The sequence below is a fragment of the Gadus macrocephalus genome, chromosome 8 (genome assembly GCF_031168955.1).
Source record: "Gadus macrocephalus chromosome 8, ASM3116895v1".
NCBI classification, from domain to species: Eukaryota; Metazoa; Chordata; class Actinopteri; order Gadiformes; family Gadidae; genus Gadus; species Gadus macrocephalus.
The window spans coordinates 17,216,510-17,233,772 of NC_082389.1; the positions used below are offsets into that span (position 1 = coordinate 17,216,510).

Consider the following 17,263-nt stretch of genomic DNA (forward strand, 5'->3'; position numbering starts at 1 on the left):
TTATATTAATACATTATAGAAAATATTATATTATATATATTATAAAAAATTGATAATAGTAAATAACAATAATAATAACAAATAAGTCAGTTAATAGGGGATAACAATGCACAACTCACACGACAGAGCAGGCAAAGGAGCCCTTCTGTGATTGGCTCTCGCGGATGAGGAAGGTTCCGTCGCATTTGCCTCTGAGCAGCTCCTCGGCCTGGGTGCGCTTGATGTCGCCCACATACCAGGTGCACTCGTCGTGGTGGGGCGAGCTCTCGTCCTCCTGCACCAGCGAGTACGAGCTGGGGGTGACAAACACGCAACTTCACTTTTTTAATTTAATTTAAAATAGAAAAGCATTTAAAAAGTTTAATAAATATAGTACCATTTTGGAAATAAAATCAGTCTTTATTATCAAAATAATATGAAAGAAAATGTAAAAAAAAAATATGAGGACTTTTTAAAAGACTTTAAAGCCAGCGGACTCACTCATCAGCGTCGTTCTTAATGCCCAGCCACTCATTGATCTTCTTCTGCCTCGTCCCCTTCTGGTTCAGCCATCTGCACAGCAAGAGCATCTCACAACTCAATAAAACATGAAAAAATGCTTAAAATAAAACACATTATTATAATTATTATTATTATTATTATTATATGTGCATATTAACATACACACATTTATTTTATGATAATTTAGAAGAACAAAAAGCTAATTTATGCTGTGAAAGACCAGAAGTTGTTGATAAGGGCCGGATCACGTACATCAGGTGCTACTAATCACAAGCTAAAGCTAAGCTACGAGGCTAGCTGCTTTTTGCGGGGCGGGCGCGAGGAGCCTCAGTGCCGCCCTTCAACAGCAGCTAGCCTAGCTCTGTGTTTGTGTGTTCGGTGTGTGCGTTCTCCGTACATGATGTACTGGTCCCTGGTCTTGCGGAGCTGCAGCAGGTCGGGCTTGAGGCTGTTCATCTTCTTGTCGATCTCCCTGTTGTCCGACACCTGCTGCCTCAGGTCCTGCTCCAGCTTGCGTTTGCTGTCGTGGATCTCCGTCACGCGGGACTTCAGCCGCTCCGAGTTGCTCTGGATCCTGGTTAAGGAGAAGACCAAACAAAGTGAGCATCGGAAAAAATAATCCAACCTTTTTTTGTACTGGAGGCTAACATGGCTGTGGTGAGGATGATGAATTCATCAATGATGATGAGTTGTTGTGTTACGAGCTCTCCTGTTTTTTTTTTTATGATATGCGAAGAGTCTAAGTATAAGATTAGCCAAGATATTTTGTGAAGGCATAAGGGGACAAAATCAACAATTAAAGAAAAAGTATGAAACAGAGGACCCGATGGCAGCCTGGTTACGCTATTCCAAGTGACCCCCCCTGAGGTCCTATGTTTGACCCCTTGACCCCCGAGGGTGACGCTTTACCCCTAACTTGCTCATTTATAACATACATCTAAAGCAGGGGTCACCAACACAGTGCCCGCGGGCGTCAGGGCGCCCGCTAGGACCATATGAGGCGCCCGCAGGCCTGTCCTAAAAATACTCATTCTTGAACAACTCTTTCCCACATTTTTAAGGCATTGTTGATAATTATTGTGAGAAATCACACGATCAGTGTCTTCACATAGATGATTTTCATTAATCATTAATAATAATATATAACTAAAGGCAAACTGAGCAAATTTGTTATTTCAGAAGAGTGTATCAAACTGGGTGCCCCTCGTATGACTTAGTACCCGTGAAGTAGCTCTCAGGCTCAAAAAGGTTGGTGACCCCTGATCTAAAGAGACTCACTCTGAGACACTATAAGAGCCACTGCTAAAACAATAAATAGTCAATCCGAAAGGGTATAGTCCTTGTATATAAATCTGAAAAAAGGGAAGAAGGAAGTTAATAAGCCGCCTGTGTCTAACAGGGGGGACCCTGGGAGTCCTCGGAGTGGGCCTCACTTCTGGATCTCCTTGTCGTTGCCCTCGCGCTGGAACCGCTCCAGGGACTCCCTGCTGTAGCGCTCCTGGGTCTCACACTGCTCCTCGAAGATGTTGATGGTCTCGTTGAACGCCTCGATGGCCGTGCGCTTCATCTGCAGCTCCTGGGGACAGGGGGGGGGTTACAGACCGCCGTACACACATCAGGCGGCAGGTGTGTGACTGTGTACATTTAGTGAAGCACTGGGAATTCGACAGGTTGATTAGGTGCTGAATAATAAATAATCAAGAGTAATTCATGGAAATAGTATCATCTTTACATTCCTATCGTATCAAGCATTTTTTGTGCGCGTTACAAACATGAAGGAAACGAGAAGGGAAAAGGCTGTGGACGGCGTTCTTGGTGTGTGTGTGTGACCGTTGTAGTGTGTGGAGCAACGTGGCGGGTACCTGGGAGGTGCGAGTGTACTCCTCGTACAGGGAGTCGTAGTCGCGGCTCTTCTCCTGGTACTGCTCGTGGTACACCTTCAGCTGCTCCCCCACCTCCTCGATGCTGTTCTCCTTCACCAGCTGGGCCACACAGCAGAGAAGAGGTTAGCCAGCACGATCACACACACGCACGCACACACACACACACACACACACACACACACAAACACGCACACACACACACACATACATGGAAAAACGACATTCTTCACATAAGAAGGATTTACTTGGAAATAGTAACGGTAATAGTATTCAGTCGAAACAGCGACATACAGTGAATACAGATACAAGTCATAACCGAGCAGGTAGCGGGTGAGCCCTACCTGCTGGTACTTGGAGATGGGGTAGAGGAGCCGGGTGTCCAGCTTGGCGTTGTACTGGGCCAGGGACTCGTGGCGGTAGTGGTGGATGAGCTCCACCACCGACAGGAAGGTGAGGGGCTCCGAGAAGCCGTAGCACCCGTCCCGGTGGTAGATCTTGATCAGCTTGTTGTTGCCGCCTTTCCTGTGAGGGAGGGGCGGGACAGGAAGAGACGTCAGAGCCATAATTATTTAAAGAGGAAGAATTATCCGTTTGGTTTTTTTTAAACTGAAAATAAACCCGGACTGTGTCGCTTTTCACCTTCGCTCAAAATGTAAAAATGTTTTTTCTAATAATTGATCCTGATTGATTTATTCGGCCGTCAGTGGACGGGTAAAGCTCTCTTGGGAGTTACGGTGATCCTTCAGGTAACACAGACACACGGGGGGTTTGCTCTCCGCCGTGCCGCGATGGGCCTGCTGCAGCAGAGTCCCCAGAGGTGCTGCTCCCTCACCTGAGGGTCAGTGTGCACTCTCCCTCCAGCTTGCTGGAGGCGTCGCGCACCAGGAAGGTCCCGTCCGGGGTGTCCCGCAGCTTCTCGTTCACCTCCTCCCTGCGTAGAGCACGAGAGGCCCTCCGATGAGCACACGGTGATAGGACACTATACCGTGCATTGACTGTCTCTATGTGTGTCATCCAGCGCAGGCTTTTGTCCAAAGCGACGTACAGTGAATTGCACTAGAGGCCCTTAAAGGGCAGGATGGCAACTTGTTCAAGAAGGCCTACAGGTAACGTGTACAAATTGTGGACATTAAACCCAGTACCATTTTGCTTGGGGGTCAAAAAAGGACACCTTACCTACAAACTCATTGCAAGTCTCTTCAGATCAATGCGTCTGCCAAATGGCTGAATAATACATAACATTATATATGTACATGTGAGATAGATTGCATTCATATTGTAGACGTTACCTGGAGATCTCTCCCCAGTACCACTCAGCGTCGTTTAACAAGCTGCACACATCTGTCACTGCTGGCGGGACCATCTTAGTCTTCACTGGCTTGGCTGGGAGAGCTGCACACACACCACACAGACAGACAGACAGACAATAATAAAAACGTCAATACTTGAAGGGCAATCCAAAGGCCACAGACATTTGAACTGGGTTCAAAGTTGACCAAACCCCGGGGCAGTGTGCGCAGTTCAGCAGAGCAGTGAGAGGCTCGAAACAACAAAGGAGACAGTGACATCGAGTCGAAACCCTTCCATACAACAGAGCCTTATCATCCCACGCGTTAGAACACAAATCCTTTCAACGGCGGTACAATGGAAGTTGTTTGTGATGACCCCGCGTTACACAAGTTGACACATATAGCATGTAACTGTGACGTACGGCCTCCAACAACTGTGTACGTGGAGCCGGCGGGGTTGCATTTGATCTTACTGCGCTGTGTTTGAAACACAACCTATTGACCTGGACACGCATGGAGATGGGACCTCCTGACGTCGGAGAGGGGCAGCACTGTACCTGGAGGCGCCAGGTCGGGCTCCACGGCGCGCTCCATCACAAGTCTCTCCAGCACCATGGCAGGAAAGCCTTCATCCAGCGTCAGGCTGAAAGGCATCACAGGGTTACTCCATCCGCCCACGTCCTCTCACCACCATGCGGTGCGGACGCTATCAGCCATCGTTAAGTGCTAGCATGAAGGCTACTTCATGCTGGCGTTTAATATATAGCTTTTCTCGATTAAATGTGGCTTACGAAAATCTGTCAGGCATTTATAAATGCCGGCATTTTGTGTATAGCAGAGCTCGAGCATTTGATCTATTTCATCGATCAAAATGTGAGCGGCTGTCCCAACAATAATAAAAAATGATGTAAATGATGTTAGTGTGAGTTGTTGAAGTGGTTGGACCATGATAACGATGGTCCGATGAATGGTGATGTGATTTTCTTTCTAATCCTGAGTGGATTGGTCAAAGGGCGATGTTTTGATGTCTTTTAACCATTAACCAATAATCTTCTTCGGAACAGTTTGCTGCCTATGTTACCATGGCGCTCTGAATGTGTCGACTTAAGATCCTGTCATAACACATTTCAAAACCAAGGGGGTTCAGCCCATGTTTGTCCCATCATTCAACCAAGGGCTAACATTGGGACAGTATTGTTCTCAGCGCCACTTGTGCTTACGATAGGGGTCCCCTAAACGACTCAATGTGAGGGTAACACTCGGAAGGAAGACTGAGACAAGCCCCTTAAAACTCGCCAAAATAAAAGCGCACTCCAACACGATCTGGGGGAGGGCGTGGCCCCGGGCGTTCAGAGGCCCTGCTCGGGCCGCGGGCGCGTCCTCACCCGGGGGCGGTGGAGCCAGGGCGGATCAGCAGCGGCCCGAAGATCTGGCCCAGGGTGCGGGGGTCCAGGCCGTTGTGGGCCTGGGTCTGGGCCACCTTGGCCAGGTGGGTGAGGAGGCAGTGCAGGGTGAGCCGGTGGTGGGGGGGCACGCCGGGGGAGGTCTCCAGCGCCAGGCTCACCTCTCGGCCATGGCTGCCGGCCACCGCGCCGTCTGTCGACCACACGGACAACACAATGAGCAGGGGCGGGGAGGCCCGGTGCACCGCTAGGTAGAGCCACAAGCTAACGGCGACGAGTGGGGGGGGGGGAGAACAAGACGTTGTCCTAGCAGTCGCAACCTTCTCCAGGGGACCACCAGGACCACCCCAGTAATCCCCGTAACGTTTTAACAAGAAAAGCAGAGTTGAGGAGCATGGTAAAACAGAAACCTAAGGAGCCGACACGGGGAGCAGTGCGCCCTCTGCTCGCCTCTCATTAGTGAGTAAGAGCTCATCCACCCTGAGGTAAGGGCTAGCAATGCACTGCGGGGTAGGCCCCAGGCCTGCTGGCAGACAGGTGGCGCTACACGCCAACGTGCTGGGGTACGGGGGGGATCCTTCTGCTGTCCAGGGTAGGTCAGTGGGAGGGCTCTAGGGGCGTGGCCTGCTGTCCAGGGTAGGTCAGTGGGAGGGCTCTAGGGGCGTGGCCTGCTGTCCAGGGTAGGTCAGTGGGAGGGCTCTAGGGGCGTGGCCTGCTGTCCAGGGTAGGTCAGTGGGAGGGCTCTAGGGGCGTGGCCTGCTGTCCAGGGTAGGTCAGTGTGGTGGGCGTATCTAGGGGCGTGTCTAGGGCGTGTGAGTGGCGCATCCGGGGGGCGTACCGGCGGACAGCTCCAGGGGCTGCTGCTGCTGCTGCAGCGCGGCCTGCAGGGCGGGGTACACGCAGGCGGGGACCACCGGCGACGGGAGCTCCCGCAGGTAGCTGATCACCCCCTCCGACAGGAAGCACACGTCGCTCTGGAACAGCTCCCCCTCTGCAGCGCCACACACACACACATAGACACACACACACACACATAGACACACACACACACACATAGACACACACACACATAGACACACACGGACAAGGACAAGGACACACACATGAAAGAACATTCACACACACAATTTTGCACTTAATCACAGTGCACTTGAGCCAATGGCTGGCGACGTTTTTAAGACTCCCTGTTTGTTTGCAATTTGTTTGTATTTCAGAACACAACACACACAGTGAAACAACAAAACGTACCTAAAGTGTGTACAAGTGTCTACACCTCTTCTGTACAATGTCTCTTCCTCCTGGTCCTCCTGAACAATAACCTCAACTTAAACCTCAGAATAACCCAAATCTGTGAGGGGCTATAAATATAAGGTGAACCTGACTTGACTCATGTTGGGAGGAGACTGGGCTGTGTGGTGGGCGACTGGAGCCAGGGAGAAGGCCCTCCATGCAGAAGGAGCAGGCGGAGCGGGCAGGATAACTCACCAGTGCTCAGGCTGTACACGGGGCTCTCTGGGGCCAGGCTGCCTGTCCGGTACAGGGTCTTAGAGTCCAGTCCTGGAGCAACGCAACAGCACACAGTATGTGGTTGAGTGAAGGCCCTTTGGAGGAACGTACCCAGTCCAAGACTTAAAAAGTACAACAAAAGCTACCGAGGCGGCTGTTGAATATAACTGATGTACCACGTTGGCAAACACACCACATACACAAACACAGACATACACACACACACACACACACACTCACATATCTACACACACACACTCATGCAAACACACAGTCAGTCTGGATCTTATGGGTGAGCCGAGACAGGTCAGTCTGTCGGGGAGCTGTGAAGGGCAGTGCACGCACACAGGTTGTGTGCACAGAGTGAAGGGGAAGGTAAGGATACATGTGCAGGTCTGCATGTGTGCGTGTGCGTGTGTGTGTGTGTGTGTGTGGTTTGAATAGGCCCGGGAAGTCCTCAGAAATTGCATACAACTGTAAAGCTTGTAATTCATCTTTGATGAGATGTGGTGAAGCATAATGGAGATAAAGTCTGGCTTTTTAGGTCATATGTTGAATTTTAGGAAAAATTAATATTATTTTAATAATTCATAATTATATTAATAAATAGAATGAACTACATCTGAAGCTTAACTCTTTCTTATAAATAAATGCATAATTTTTCTAGTTTCCCCATTTTACCTTTCATTCCATGCTTTGTTTGTTAAATAAGTGGAGTCTCTTAACAAGTGTAATGTTATAACGTGTGTACATAACAGAGGTTCTGAACATCCAATCCGTCATATATGATGCATGTTTTAAGTAACAGGGCATCATCCCTCTTAAGGCACACAGGCGTGATTTCAGCCAGCCAGGGGCCAGATGGAGAGGGAGAGAGGGACGTAATAAAGCGAAAGAGAGTTACACAGGGAGAGAGAGATAGACAGGGATAGACAGACAGATGGGCAGACAGACAGAGAGGGGGAGACTGAGAGAAAGAGAGACAAAGAGGGAGAGAGTGAGAGCGACAAAGAGAGAGAAAGTTCCAGTTCTCCACATAAACCCATGGCTGTTTTCCACCGCATGGCACCACCTCAATTAGACTTGACTACTCAGCTCGCTTTTGGTAAGAGGTACTTAGTTTCCCACTGCAGATAGTCCCCTCAATCTCAAGGTTGTCATAGCGATGTCGCATTAAAATCCTGTGACACCATCTTCAACGCTGAACACAGAGCTACAATGGGACCATGTGTTAACTGGAGATCCTTTAACATCAGCCAGGCAAAGAATCAACAACACCAAGAGATAGGGAGAGTGAATTTGGGAAAAACTAAATCGGGTCAACAATCAATTATAACGCGAATATGCTTTATTTTCCAACAATAAATGCTCCAGTAAAATAAATGACAGATGGATTTTACCTTCAACATATATCTCCTTGTGAGGGCGAGATTATGCTCTGTTCTTTGACCATAAGATCCTATGTTCTTAGATGAGTCAATTATATTGGTTTTCCTTTTAATCCAAGCGTAAAATAGTCAGGCGAATGGCCGTTTGTGGGTGAGGGGGATTATGATAAGTGGGTGTGTCTTGGTGTGCATTTGGAGCATTATTGAATAACTCCATGTTTAAGAGACATCTTTTAAGTTGTTTCCTGCTCAATAACAAACAATAGGCTATCACTCTTTTGGAGAAAGTTTTTGTCCAAAACCAAACAGTTATAACCGATATAACCGCACACATCATGTCGTCAAAAGCGGCCGGTTTTCACTGGGCATACCACACTGCCCTTAAACATTGGCTTGTAGCGTCGACTACTATAAGGACGAATGATCAAACATATAACCGATAGCATTTATTTTAGGTCTTGGATGTAGTTCAGCACTAAGGATGCAGCAAGAGGACTGTGTGTCGAGAAATGCATATAATCTGTTGCCTCCGCCTTGTCCTAAAATATGTACAGTGACCATGGTGACTGTGACAAAGATACCTGATTGTGATTGGTTAAAACAAATTGTGCGCTGGCTAGAACCTGCAAAATTGCCCTTTTAATTACACTTTTCGCCAAAAATAAATCAAGTCGTACTGCTGCAGCCCCATTCAGCTCCAGGGTTGATCACAATTTCATCGACGTTGGAAGAGAATCGCAACACATAACCATGAACACTAACCTTTACCTCGGTCATATCAACCTATGCTGCCAACAGAACAGGGGAGCGTCTGCATCCCGCCATAGAAAACGTCCACCATTAGCGGGGAGGCATCGCGGGGGACGGAGGTGTCAAGTGAATAAATTAATTGGGGGGCGACCGTAGAAGCTTGGCTTACTTCTTTGCGCCTGGGTTTGTGCCGGATGGCTCGTGTTGTACGCTGGCGACGCAGATGTGTAATGATGCAGGGAGGGTTCTAGGGACGGTTTTCTCTACTGATCCAGCAGCCTGCAGTGTCTATACGGCCCCCGTTGGTACCGCCCCAGCCTGCTTAGAACCTCGACGGAGGTGACACCAAAGAAAGAACCGGATACCAGGTACTATCCACTACCTTCTCCCGGTGGAAAACCAAAAACGGTGAGTGGAGAAGAGTCGAGTTGAGCGGGTGGAAATAAAGCAACAAGAGAGCAGAGTGAAACAGCACAAACGACAGAGAGAGAGCTAGAGAGAGAGAGAGAGAAAGAGAGAGAGAGAGAGAGGGTGAGAGAGAGGGTGAGAGAGAGAGAGAGAGAGAGAGAGAGAGAGAGAGAGAGAGAGAGAGAGAGAGAGAGAGAGCGAGAGCGAGAGCGCGCTAGAGAGAGAGAGAGCGAGAGCGCGCTAGAGAGAGAGCGAGAGAGAGAGAGAGAGAGAGAGAGAGAGAGAGAGAGAGAGGGCGAGAGAGAGAGAGAGCGGGAGAGGGTGTTTGGCTGGTTGCCAGGTAGGTGGTGGTTGGGGGGGGCTGTACCTCTCTTCTCGATGGCGTGCAGCAGGCTGACGAGGGCTGGGGGGGCGCTCTGTGGCGGTGTGAACTGCTCGCTCAGGTCTGGCGCGGGCACAGCTGAAACAACAACACAAATCACTGTTACCCTTCTGGCCCAGCGCCAGGGAGGGGGCTGGTCCGCGGCAGACAGCAGGAGCAGCCCCCCCCCAACATACAGAGCATTAATGCCCTGGCCGGCCGTAAAAAAAAGGCTCCACAAAACACCAAGTGTCCGATTCCGCGTGAACTTAGCTGCTCTGTGGGGCAGGGTTACACACAGTTAATGGCACCTGGACTCAACACGCAGCCAGGGCAAGCGGATCGCCTGGAAACATGGCTCTGTGTGTGTGTGTGTGTGTGTGTGTGTGTGTGTGTGTGTGTGTGTGTGTGTGTGTGTGTGTGTGTGTGTGTGTGTGTGTGTGTGTGTGTGTGTGTGTGTGTGTGTGTGTTTGAAGGAGACAACTCAGCTCCTGGTGTAAAATAACAAGGAAATAACAAAGCCGAGTAGGCGAGCCAGATGAAAAGCAGCGAGCGCCTCCGTAGCTCACTGAAGACATGAAGGAGGAGGTGGAGGAGGAGAAGAAAACCAGAGACCAGCGATAGCACCCAGTCACATAAACACAATAAAAGAGCAAGCACTGCTGCTAACGACTGGCAGAAACAAAACTTTATCTAGATCCTCTCCAACTCCCCACGGACTAGAGAGAGAGAGAGAGAGAGAGAGAGAGAGAGAGAGAGAGAGAGAGAGAGAGAGAGAGAGAGAGAGAGAGAGAGAGAGAGAGAGAGAGAGAGAGAGAGAGAGAGAGAGAGAGAGAGAGAGAGAGAGAGAGAGAGAAAAGTAGAAGGAGGAGGGTTGGTGAAGGGGGATATCCAATTCCTCTCACCCTCCCCCCTCTTTTTTTCTTCCCTTTTTCTTTTCACCCATTTCTCTCTCCCTCTCCTTCCCTTGGCTCTTTGCGTGAGTGGAGCACAATAAAGGATTTAATCAAAACTCCTGAACAAGCAAAAGCCCACTGGCAGCGTGCCAGAACGACCAGTGCCTCCTATTTGGCCCCAATGTATGTGTGCGCATGGTGTGTGCGTGTGTGTGCGTGTGTACATATGCATGCCTGCATGAGTGTGTATCTGTGCATGCACGTGTTTGTGTGTGTGTGGCAACTCACGTGTGCAGGCGTTTCTGTTTGTTTGTGTGTGTTTCTTACTGTGTGTGAGTTTATATGTGTTTATTATTTGTGTGTGTGCTGCACATTGTGTGCGTGTGTGTTACTTTTTGCATGTGTGTGTGTGTGTGCGTGTGCGTGTGTGCAGGGAGGGCCTGGACTGGCCGGGGTTTTGGCAGCAGCCTCTTGCCCCTGGCACGGCCGGGCTGAACCACTGCTGATTATTAATTTGGGGGAGTTCAGACAAGAAACGCAGCGTCAGCACATTCCGTTCCCCTTCCCCTCTCTCGCTCTCTCTCAGTTTGCCTCACTCTCTCTCTCTCTTTCCCCCTCAAGTTTCCCTCTCTCTCGCACCCTCAATTCCTCCCTCTCACTCTCCCTTGGTTTCCCTCTCTCTCTCCAGTTAACCTCTCTCCCTCTCTTGGTCTTGCACTTTTCTTTACTTCTGGATTTCACCCTCTCCTTTTCTGCCCTATATCTCTATGTCTCTCTCTCCTTCTCTCTCTGGCCTCTGCTCCCTTGCACTTCTTCCAGTACTTATCTTTCAACTCCTTCTCTCTCTCCCTCTGTCCATTCTTGCTCCTTCCATCCTTTCGCTTCCTTCCACTTTCACATTTATTTTTCAGGCAGCCTCTGTGTGTCTATTGGTTAAACATGGCAACTAATTTGGCTTGGCAGAGAGACTGAAGCTCTCTCTTTCTTTCTCACTTTCTATCTCTCTCTCACTTTCAATCTATCTCTCCCTCTTTCTCGCTCTCTCACTTTCAATCCATCTCTCCCTCTTTCTCTCTCTCTCACTTTCAATCTATCTTTCCCTCTTTCTCGCTCTCTCACTTTCAATCCATCTCTCCCTCTTTCTCTCTCTCTCTGAATACAGCCTCTCTGCCTGAACTGCTCCTCCCCGCTGGCCATTTTGGTTTTGCGGGCCCCTGCCTTCCCCTTCCTCCATCTCATTGTCCTCACGTGCTGCTTAATGATTGAGTATGATCAAGTTAAAGCACACATGGGCATACACCAGCACTCAGACACACACAAGCTCATGTGTGGGTGTACACACACACACACACACACACACACACACACACACACACACACGACGACAAGCATGCACATACAAACATTCGCTTGTGGTCGTGCACACACACACACACACACACACACACACAATGTTTGTGCATTAGTCTCCTTTTGTTCTTGTTTTTTTTTGTTTCAATGTTTTTCCCAAAAAACTACTTTGATTGTCACAACACATTGTACTTGCAGAGCTATATTTTACCGACACCCCTTCAGCCAAAATGTACTCAACCATCTTTCCCAGAAATGTGATTAACAAAGTGGAAAAATACACTGAGATTGGTTTGATAAACAAACTGTTGTAAATAGAGAGACATTTGTTTAGCTTTTGACTTTACTGAGTGTCAAAGTTGACCAATCAACTTTTTGTTGTTGATAAAATGAATAAACAAAGTCGATAAAAATCAATCTAGTTTATCTAAATCTATGTTGCCACTTATGGCAAGATAAGTGCAATGCTCTTCCAGTTCAGCGACACACAATTAGCTTGCTATGTTACTGTATCGTGTGTATTCTGCCGTAGGTGGAATACGGTAACGAGCGCACAACTACCTGCAGGCAAAGGTCGCTGCTCCCTATTTTCTACGGTCCATGGTTTAACCATGCGCTGAAACTGTGGGAGCCCCCGAATCACGTCCCCTCTAGCCAGTGTTTCAGCAGTCATACCAGCCCCTTATACACAAGCAGAGCCTTGGTTGGGTAGAGGGTTTTTAGACTGCAGGAGACATCGCTAGTGCACTGCACACGTTGTGGACAAATACCTTTTTCTGATTTTATTACCTAGACCCATGTTTAATTTGATGAATTAAAAATGTTTGCCTTTATTCCTTTTGTGCCGGAAATGATGGCCGAATAGCCGGTTTACGAGTCTGTAACTTTGGTTTCCCCGCCGTTCAGCTCAATTCAGAATACATCAGGTACACACGGAACTGTGCCGATGCGGCCATAATGTTAACAGGGATGAACAGAATAATGTTCGGCACCTTTGGCGCATTCACATGGTTAATAGGTGCAAGAACACCGATACTGGAACATACCAGTAGAGGGCCACTGTGAGACCCTCTCCCAGATGAAATAAGGTTCCCCATTTGAATGGATCCTATTATATCAGCGGACATGGTAGAAGACAAAACACGTTCCGTGTGGACCGGTGTGTCAAAACACGGCATCGGGCCGAGAGCCGGACACAGCAGTTATGCGGTTCATCCACGAGAACCTGGGGACAATCCTGAGGAGACTCAGAAATACAGCTGAGGTCAGATGGGCCCCGGCTAATAAGAGAGGAAAATCAAACATAACAGGGAAATAGGCACCAATATAGACTAGTAAACCGCAGAACAAATGTGTTCCAACAGTTTGGGAGGTGGATGGGTAGGGAAGGATGAAAAAAAATAGCGTTGCCATGTTACTCGCTATATACACACAGCCGAGCAGGGCACGCACAGATGGGCAAGTGGACACAAATGTGCACACACACACAGTTTTCACACAAACGCGCACACACTTTTCACACAAACAAACACACACACACACTTTTCACACAAACTTTTCTTTTTCGTTTAACTCTAAATAAATAAATAGAGACATCCTTTTTTTCAGCGTTTGCTTGCTTCCCACAAAATGAACACGACGTTGCCAGCGCTGAATTCATTTGTGGAGCTTATAAATCATCATCATTTCAATTTCAGACATTTTTATTGTCTCCTTCGAAAGCAGCTGTGACCCCTCGACTCTTGAGGCAATTTTAGAAAAACACAAGAGAGAAAAGGGAGACAGAGAGAGTGAAAGATTTAAATAGAGAGAGAGAGAGAGAGAGAGAGAGAGAGAGAGAGAGAGAGAGAGAGAGAGAGAGAGAGAGAGAGAGAGAGAGAGAGAGAGAGAGAGAGAGAGAGAGAGAGAGAGAGAGAGAGAGAGAGAGAGAGAGAGCAAAAGAGAGAGGGAGCGAGAGAGCGAGAGCAAGCGGGTGCGAGAGAGCGAGAGAAGGAAAGAGAAAAATAGTGAGAGAGATGGAAAGGAAACAGCAACCTAAGTCAATTACTGCAGAAAGTCTCCCTCATAGCGGGACCGGTGCTAGTCCTGGTCATGACTGCGTATTCCCTAGGACCCCACCACAAAACCCAGAGATAGGGAAAGAATATATATATACAGAGTATTTACATTCTTAGGACTTAAGAGCTGCAACGCAGACGATGGCCGTTAGGGCTGGGCGAATAATCAAATTTTGATCGCGATTTCGTTTTTTCGTCAAACTATCACAAAATGAACATAATCAATTTTTTTTTTTTTTAAGTGTTTTATAGAAAGGGCAGAACAGCTGGATACATATCTGTATATTATTTTAGATTGGAAAAAGGAATTTTTGGACCATTTTGTGTGTGCGTAATTTCACAGTACTCAGATACAAAGTTTTTTGGGAGAGACATGCTGAATAAATACAACATGTTTTCAAACTCAAAAATAATCGTTTGAATAATCGTGATTTCAATATTGACCATAATAATAGTCATTATGATTTTTCCCATAATCGGGCAGCCCTAATGGCCGTGGATTATCGTTTGCCAGGTTTGAGTCGTTCCTTTGTTGTACGTGGAGAACAGAGGGGAAATAAACAGAAATATTATCGTTTATACTTTTGTTTGTTTTCTTTAGATGTGAACGTGCGATGGATGTGGCTCTTTGTACGTGCTCTCCCACCAACCCATTTGGAGCGGCCATCGTGATAAGCTCTGTGACCCGGTCTGGCAGTCGTTGTGCGAGGCAGAGCTACGAGAAGCTAAATATTTGCCTCCCTGTATCTTCTTCATCGGTTTGCTGTGATGTAACACACAAGGCTAGCTCTCCCACACACACTCTTGCTCTCTCCCCCTCCTTATCACTCACCCGCTCTCAATCTCTCTACTTGTGATGCCTGCGCAGTGCACAGAAACACAGTCAGAAACACAAAGAGAGACATGACTTGAACAAATAGAAAAGAGAAGAGAGAAGAGGGAGAAGGGATTCTTAAATGAACGTTGAGAATCAAAACCGTTGATGTTTTGCTTTTTACAATTAAAGGCTTATTCAATCATAAAAGTAGAATATGAAGGCTTTAACAATTTTAACATTTGATTTTGGACTTGATGCGTTAGAATTTTTTATACCGATAGAAATAATAAGATGGCGGAGGAAAGCCAACTGTCGCACAGAGACAGTGGTCACAAACATGCTTGGCGTGTGTGTGTGTGTGTCAGTGGGAGTGTGTGTCGTTCTGTGTGTGTGTGTGTGTGTGTGTGTGTGTGTGTGTGTGTGTGTGTGTGTGTGGGCGACAACGAGTGCAACGCGTCGATCGGGTTTCACGGCAAACATGTGTTCAGTGCTTGGCGAGGGCGTTGAAAGGCCCATGCATCATGGGTGTGTGCGAACCCCCCTCCTGTCACAACAGGCTTTCAAGGCGGCCAGCATGTACAGAGCGATCCAGGTCGGACAGGTGTGCCCCCCACCCCGGAGCTCCACACCTCCATGTAAAGGGCCCAAGGGCATCTGGGGGCCAGGGATTTATCCTACAGACCTCCGAGGTGTGAAGCGAGCGGCGCGATGGCGTGCGGCGCTGGTATGCCATCTGATATCCGAATGGATACAGCGTGAGTGTGCGGTACGCGTCGTTAAGGAGCAGGTACCGGGGGGCTCAGCAACCTGCTCGGGGCTGCCTGTAACGCCTGGGCGGATCACATTGGTGTCCGAATCCCGGAACCCTTCGCGCTCCGTCCCAGCACCCTTGATCTTCAAACCTCTTACCACCACTAGACTGTCCCGACGAGAGGTTGTTATTGATCGTCTGTGAAGAAGATCATTCCACCTCTTGAATGGGGACACACTCTTCCAGTGGTGGCCTCAAACATGTCGAGGAACAATATTTACACCTCGTACGGTTTATCTCAATAATAAACCCTGAATAGCGTAGCAAAACTCTTAACGCTCCTTTGGAAGGAGGAAGGGAAAAGGATCCCGATGCAGCTGGTTCCTATATTTGCAGTTGGCTGAAGCGGTCCAACCTTACACTGAAGCCCCTCTCACACCCCCCCCCCCCCACCCCCCCACCCCCACCACTCTTTCATTCTGTCCTATCTTTTTCATTTTCTCTCTCTCTCAAGCTCACTCTCTGCCCTGTCTATCCCCTCCTCCCACTCCACCACCGCCCTCCCTCCCTCCCTCCCTCCCTCCCCCACGGCTTCTTTGAAAGTGTTTTCCTGGTATTGAGCCGGGAGTGGAGCAAGAGAGGGACTGGAGGCCTCACAGTTCTCAGAACTGGCCCCGCTGCATGTTTTATTGCTGCCCCGAGACAGAGAGAGAGAGAGAGAGTGAGAGAGACAGAAAGGGAGAGAGAGACTGTGTGTGAGAAACAGAGAGACAGACAGAGAGAGACAGAGGGAGACAGAGGGGGAGAAACAGAGAGAGACAGAAAGGGAGAAAGAAAGAGACAGAGAGACATACAGAGACAGAGAAAGAGACAGAAAGAGAGAAAGACAGGGAGAGAGGGACAGTCAGGGAGAGAGAAAGACACAAAGAGAGACAGAGAGAGACAAAGAGAGAGAGAGACAAAGAGAGAGAGAGACAAAGAGAGAGAGAGACAGAAATGGAGAGAGAAAGAGACAGACATACAGAGACAGAGAGAGAAAGAGACAGAAAGAGAGACAGAAATGGAGAGAGAAAGAGACAGAGAGACATACAGAGACAGAGAGAGAAAGAGACAGAAAGAAAGACAGAAATGGAGAGAGAAAGAGACAGAGAGACACACAGATACAGAGAGGGAAAGAGACAGAAAGAGAGACAGAAATGGAGAGAGAAAGACAACGAGAGACAGAGATAGAGACAGAGAGAGGGAGAGAGAAAGGGAGAGAGACAGAGAGAGGGAGTGAGAGAAATAGAGAGGGTGGGAGAGAGAAAGAGACAGAGAAAGACAGGCAGAGAGACAGAGACAGCATCAGACATGTATGGGAATCTGAAAGAATGAGGGAAAAGAAGAGATCATAATAGGAGACAGGGGCTGTGTGAAGCAAGCAAGGAGGAAAATAAAAAGTATCAGACATATATGTGAGTCAGAGAGAGATAAATCAATAGATAGATGGACAGAGAGAGAGAGGGACAGAGAGACAGAGAGAGACAGGGAGACGGAGACAGAGAGACAGAGAGGTAAGGGAACTGAGGGAGAAGAAGAGCAAGGGAAATAAAGAGAGAGAACCGGAGCAAGGCACAAGAGACACAAGGATAAATGGAGGGGGGAGGCATTGAGGGAGAAGGCAATACTGGGTGTAAGGGGAGGTAGGGGGGTGAGTTGCTGGAGGGATAAGAGGGGTGGTGCGGATGGTGTGTCTGTGTGTGTGGGGGGGGGGGCAAGCCATGGTTCACTTCAGCAGGCAGTAAAAAGTGAGGCCATGGAGAGGGTTAGGGAGACACACACACAAGGCAGAGAGAGAGAGAGAGAGAGAGAGAGAGAGAGAGAGAGAGAGAGAGAGAGAGAGAGAGAGAGAGAGAGAAACCAA

General features: G+C 48.4%; 1 protein-coding gene across 3 annotated transcripts in view; it reads right to left on the bottom strand.

Annotated features, from left to right (window-relative positions):
* The window catches only part of pik3r2 (phosphoinositide-3-kinase, regulatory subunit 2 (beta)), a 39,860-nt gene that overhangs the window by 7,907 nt on the left and 14,690 nt on the right, over window positions 1-17,263 (bottom strand). For all 3 annotated transcript variants that reach the window (XM_060059600.1, XM_060059602.1, XM_060059601.1), the window contains exons 3-15: window positions 9,496-9,588; window positions 6,562-6,633; window positions 5,915-6,067; window positions 5,059-5,269; window positions 4,231-4,316; window positions 3,674-3,776; window positions 3,217-3,315; window positions 2,726-2,906; window positions 2,364-2,483; window positions 1,935-2,077; window positions 899-1,075; window positions 481-552; window positions 120-293 (exon numbers count right to left, since the gene is read on the bottom strand). In XM_060059600.1, coding sequence (XP_059915583.1) covers window positions 120-293; window positions 481-552; window positions 899-1,075; window positions 1,935-2,077; window positions 2,364-2,483; window positions 2,726-2,906; window positions 3,217-3,315; window positions 3,674-3,776; window positions 4,231-4,316; window positions 5,059-5,269; window positions 5,915-6,067; window positions 6,562-6,633; window positions 9,496-9,588 — 1,684 coding nt within the window. The remainder of the gene's footprint in view (window positions 1-119; window positions 294-480; window positions 553-898; window positions 1,076-1,934; window positions 2,078-2,363; window positions 2,484-2,725; window positions 2,907-3,216; window positions 3,316-3,673; window positions 3,777-4,230; window positions 4,317-5,058; window positions 5,270-5,914; window positions 6,068-6,561; window positions 6,634-9,495; window positions 9,589-17,263) is intronic.